The sequence below is a fragment of the Limulus polyphemus genome, unplaced genomic scaffold (assembly GCF_000517525.1).
Source record: "Limulus polyphemus unplaced genomic scaffold, Limulus_polyphemus-2.1.2 Scaffold39, whole genome shotgun sequence".
NCBI lineage: Eukaryota > Metazoa > Arthropoda > Merostomata > Xiphosura > Limulidae > Limulus > Limulus polyphemus.
Genome location: NW_013665649.1, coordinates 1,483,075 through 1,488,904, shown reverse-complemented (window position 1 = coordinate 1,488,904; position 5,830 = coordinate 1,483,075). Strand labels below are relative to the sequence as shown.

At 30.3% G+C, this 5,830-nt stretch overlaps 1 protein-coding gene across 2 annotated transcripts in view; it reads right to left on the bottom strand.

Moving 5' to 3' along the window:
- Positions 1–5,830, bottom strand: part of LOC106461566 (exportin-2-like) — a 61,129-nt gene that overhangs the window by 9,532 nt on the left and 45,767 nt on the right. For both annotated transcript variants that reach the window (XM_013921415.2, XM_013921423.2), the window contains exons 18-22: positions 4,276–4,373; positions 3,161–3,311; positions 2,138–2,340; positions 1,854–1,951; positions 160–245 (exon numbers count right to left, since the gene is read on the bottom strand). In XM_013921415.2, the coding sequence (XP_013776869.1) occupies positions 160–245; positions 1,854–1,951; positions 2,138–2,340; positions 3,161–3,311; positions 4,276–4,373 (636 nt within the window). The remainder of the gene's footprint in view (positions 1–159; positions 246–1,853; positions 1,952–2,137; positions 2,341–3,160; positions 3,312–4,275; positions 4,374–5,830) is intronic.

Sequence of the window (5,830 nt, the reverse complement as noted above, 5' to 3'; positions counted from 1 at the left end):
TTAACCACCTGGCCATGCTTTTTTATGAGAGAACTCAAAAGTGTCTTTCAGAGTATATTCTTTATAATTTCTTATAACAACTCCAGGAAACCTTCTGTGAACTAACTAGCTAAAAACTTACATTTACAAATATTTTATTGTTCTATTGCCATTTCTTACCTTTGATATATTTTGTTGTTTTAGAATTCTGTAACCTTTGGAAAAGCAGAATAAACACCTGTTTTATATACTGTTCCAGAGCTTCTCTGAAAAAAAAAAATATTGGATTAGAAGGAGATTTTAAACTTTTAAAAACAAAGGACACAGCAATAGTTTCAAAATTTAACACAAAGATGTGAATGTGATACCCTATGACCTGAGCATTATTGAAAGGTGGACCCTTCTTCAGGGGCAAAGAAAGAAAGATCCACCAATTGAATATGCTCGGGTTATGATATTTTTGGAAACTAGGAACTATAATGCTACATTTGAGAATTCTTAACAACAAAATATTTTTCAAAATACACACAAAATAGGAAATTCATGATGTTAGAAAAACATGTAGATTCAAGAAATCAATTTAACACAAAGATGTGAATGTGATACCCTATGACCTGAGCATTATTGAAAGGTGGACCCTTCTTCAGGGGCAAAGAAAGAAAGATCCACCAATTGAATATGCTCGGGTTATGATATTTTTTTGGAAACTAGGAACTATAATGCTACATTTGAGAATTCTTAACGTCCCTTACTATAATGTACTAGTGTTAAGTTTTAATCCTTTCTACAAAAATATTTGTTTTTCAACAATTATTAAACTGTCAGTAAATGTGTTACTGAAGGTTCAATGCATAGATGAATAAAAACTTGCACAGATTTTCTATGTTTAAAATTTTCATTGTAGTAAGCTTTCGAATATGATGCTGATGGGCAATTACTGAAACATCGCCAAATGCTCACTACATTAAGTTACAAATACAGAGAAAGTTAATGTTCTTTCCCACTTCAATACTAACGTATATGCTTTGGCCTTTACTTAACCTTTTCACCACAGAAAGTGACTATAGTTGACAGAAGATTAAGTGCCATTGACAGCAGATTCTCTATCCTCAGTAGACGACGCGAGGCACCCACACCACTCATGCACAGAAATACCAGCTGAATGTTGTATTTTCTCTGTGTTTTTACCAAAATTATATTTAAGTTACTAATGCAATAACATCAAGACATGCAATGTGTGTCTTGTATATCATAATGCATAATACACAGAAATCTGCTGTTAATTTATGATGCTTTCTGATGGAGAAAGGACAATGATTGGGGACTGACGGTGAAAGGGTTAAGCTACAGCTATATTTTTCTTCTTCTCCTTTTCTTGTTGATAAATTTAATTTCTTTATATTGTTAACAGAATTTCTTTTTCAAGTTCATTAAACATAACTATGTAATACAGATACATATAATGGTTTTGTTAGCTGTGGCAGAAATATTAGTAAGACCTCAACATCATACATTTTATTTTTATTATTATGCTATTGTTAAATTCAATAATTAAAATTTCTTTATATTTAAAAACCAGTCAAACACAACAGAATTCCCCTTTACTTGAAAACAAACTAATCAAGAAACTAAAAAGTAATATTGTAAACTATTCCTTGGCTGTGGTTTCTTGATGTCAGACTGAAACAATAAGAATTTTTTAGGTTGAGTAAAGTCCAATAGGAATTATGTTATTAAGATCATATAGAGAATAGTCCTTTGCTTCTTCAGAATTTTCAATTCCTTATGAATGAATAATATATACATATCATAAACTATTTTCATGCTTCTATGAATTTTTAATATCCACAAGAACACAGTAAATGAAAACTTACGGATTCAAATACTGGATCAAACTTTGCATAATGTAGAAACCTTCATGGTCATTTGACTTCGATGCAATCAATTTTTGAAAGACACCTAGTAATCCAGACTGAAAAACACGAATATTAATAAGGATAAATGGAAATGTTTTGTTGCAATATGGATAAGATTATTGCTTGAAATAAGTTCTTACAATAGTAACAATACATACTAGATGTGTTTTCATCACATACTGAACTACTTTGTTCATATATGAGTATATAATACAAACAAAAACATTCTAGATATTACTTACCAGTTTGTTTGTGGATACCACCTGCTGAGCTCCCTTTTCAATGTAAGCTTGTATAAGTCTAACTAATGGATGAATGTTTCCAGGTCGCTCCCACAATACAGGAGAAAGGAGACATGGGAAAAGTGACATATATGTTTCTGGGACTGATGTGTTGTGGAACTCCAGCAGTACAGACAGAATTTGAAAAACATAAGGAATAAACTCTAGAATGAAGAAAAAACCTCAGTTACACATTTCACAGTAATTATTCTTTTCTACATATATTATTTGGAGGTAATGACATTAAACTGTGTTATTTTACACAACCTTTAGTTCTACACTAAATGTTGATGCTAACACCCAGCCCAGTCTCACATCTGAGATGTTTACATCAGTGTTACATCAATCTGTGTCATTTAGAACCACTTAATTCTTTGACATGAACAAATCTGTTTATGTAAATTTTGCCAATATTAACTACTGCAGTACTTCCTGTGATAATTGCATAGGTAACAAATTAATCTGTTTTTGGTTTCACCTACTTCACAGCTAGATTAACTTAATTATTAAAAAATACAAGATTGCTTAAAAAAAAGAAAAAAGCTAAAGACAGACAAATAGAATTTGATTGGTTACGCCAATATTTTCTTGTACCCATTAACAATTGGAATGTTTATCCAACTACTTTTCATCCATTAAATTAAAATTTTATTATGACTATTCAATAAAATAAACACTAATAATGCTTTAGATGATACAAAGGTTCATATTAAATACTTAAAGATTATGTTCAGTACAGATAACCTTCTGGCTAAGAAGGAAACATTTATAAACCACACTTGTTATGTATTATTGACAAAGCCTAATGTCTAAAAATGTTTTATTTAACAACATTCCCTGAAAATAATATTTTAAATTTATACAACTCTGTACAGTTTAGGGTACAGCGAAATCAAGAAAAAAACATGAATACTGAATTGCATCAAATTACAATTTTAACACCAATTTTTATTTTCTCTTTACCTATGAATAAAATATCATTACCTTGAACATCCTGCTGCAAAATTTCCTGAAAAACTGGGAAAAGGGCTTCCTCAAACGTGGAAACAGCCCTAGTAGTGGATTTGCAAACAATTCGAATGGACAAACTTAAAGTCTCAAATAAATAGTGGTTAAAATGTGGCTTGCTTGGGTTCTATATAAATTTAGAAAGAAACAAATTACAAAAGGGAGAAGTTTATGTACTAAGTAATTAACTATTAATAATGATGTATCAACAATTTTCAAGTCACAATCAGGAATGTACCCACTATTATTTGTAACTATTCTTCAATTTATTGGCTAATTCAGCAAATCCTCTCTAGTAAAACAAGAACCAATATTTTTTTGATTAATAAATACATCAAAAATAATATTAAAGATATATTTACAAAAAGTACTTAAAGCTTCAACTGGTTTTAAATAATGAATGAAATGTTGAAGATGTATACACTCGTCAGATTTTTCAGACAAATGAACATATTTGTTAAAAACGTTTTTAAATAAGAATCCTTGATTGTAGTTTCTAGGTTTATTAAAAGGAAATTGTATACGAGAAAGTTGAGCTAATAAATCATTGAAACAATATTTTCATGGATCAAGACAGTTTTATGGCAAGACTCTAGATCCTTCCTATTAGAACAATTAATAGCAGTATCCTCAAAACTTGGGAAAAATCATGGACAAAACTTGTATCTATTTAAGAAAATACAATAAATAAAATTTTTCTTAGAAGTTTACAGTCTTCATCAAATAGTATCAAATGCATATATTACTTTGAGAGATACCATTTTTTTCCAATTAATTTTTTTTGGGTAACTGGGAGTATGCAATAAACAAATCATTATTCTACAAATAAAATGAACCACAGGAAATGTACAGAGAACTAATACATAAATAATAATACAACTCATACAAAAAATCTAATTTCTCATTGTGAAAAGACTGTTATTTTTAAGAGCAAAGCCACATTGGACTGTCTGCTGTGTTCTCCATAGGGAATCGAACCCCAGATTTTAGCACTGAAAGTCTGTAGACTTACTGCTGTCCCACTAGGGGACATGAAAGGCCTGACACTGCAGCAAATAGTGTTATGAAAGATAAAACTAGTACTATCTTACCTTGCTAACTTGTAATAGCTTTGTTGTCAGCTTGGGAAGAAGTGTTGATAGATATGGGACAACAGCCTCTTGAAGCAAGGAAAATGTTCTCATAATAGCTGTAAATTGAACAGAAATGTATTTCCTGCAAAATCTATCTAACTTTTAAAACCTCAAATTTTTAAAAAAGCAAATGAATAAATATTATATATAAAATACCTTTGTTTATACGTATATAGTTAACTATCTCTACAATTTGGGTCTTACTTAAGAGTAGGTCATGGTACAAAAATCTTTATGGCATTGTCTGGGTACAGCTGGTTAAGTTTTATATTTCTAATGATGACCTGATAATCATCTGTCTTGTTATAAGGATTTGATTACAATATTAGTTTAGACTGCTACAGATACTTACATAAAATTTCTGAGCATCAGTTTCATTGTTTATGGACTGTTAATTAAGTCTGTCTGAAACTTTTATGTATAAGTAGAATGAGCATTGACTAAAGACCTGATCTGGTGTCAGCTTTAGTTGTTAGTTGATGTCTTTGCTTCTTCACTCTTCAATTCCTTTCCCTATCTTTTAGTGTTCAAATTTATCATACATATATTTCTTTCAACCGGAAAATCCTTTAGGTTTTAATACTTTTCTCTTAAATGTTTTTTTGTGTTTTTCTTTATCTATTTCCAAGTATGAGTAACAGGTACATTTTCTAGAGTTTGTTTCATATGTATAAACTGAAGAAAAAGAAACAAACTAAATCAATGCAATGTCCAATGTTCTAAGTTAAGTGGTTTTACTGCAAATTATCAAACATTTGTATGCCTTGTGCATTCATTATAAAGTTTAAAAAAATAACATTCTACTACAGTTTTTTTATGACATATATGTACTTGTAAATATCACTGTAACGTTTGTTGCCTATTACAGTGTCGGTCCTTTTCTACAAATAGTTTACAATAATGACCTCGTGATAAGAAGTCAGTACACTGAAGTTTACTGTCTGAACTTAGAATACAACTGATTCTGTACTAAATGCATTGAGAAGGATACCCTGGCATTCAGATATGAGATAACATAATCTTGGGAGTAGATTTTGGGAAAACTTTACCTTTTTCTTCATTATTCTGGCACAAACTATATTCCATGCTTCACTCTATTTTTCATGATTCAAGTCCCGTACCTTGCATGCTGCAGGTATGTACTACATAAAAGTTTCACCCTCACATGCTAGTATTTTCTTAAGATTAATAATGTATGGAGATGGCTTATGAATGGGTAATGAAGAAAAACTTTAATATGAGTTTAACATAACAGTAAATGTACAACGTTTCAACAAGGTTTTGTCATCATCAGATGCAAGTAGTTTACACTGACACACACACATATATATTTATATATATACAATATGGAACAAAGAGGTCACATGATAGGATACTGTTGCACGGCTTAGAAGAGATATGTCGGTACTAAAAAATTATTTAGAATCAAGCAATACCAACATCATTTACAAAAATAACATGCAATAACTGCAAAGAATTCTACATCGGAGAAACAGAAAAAAATTGGAAACCA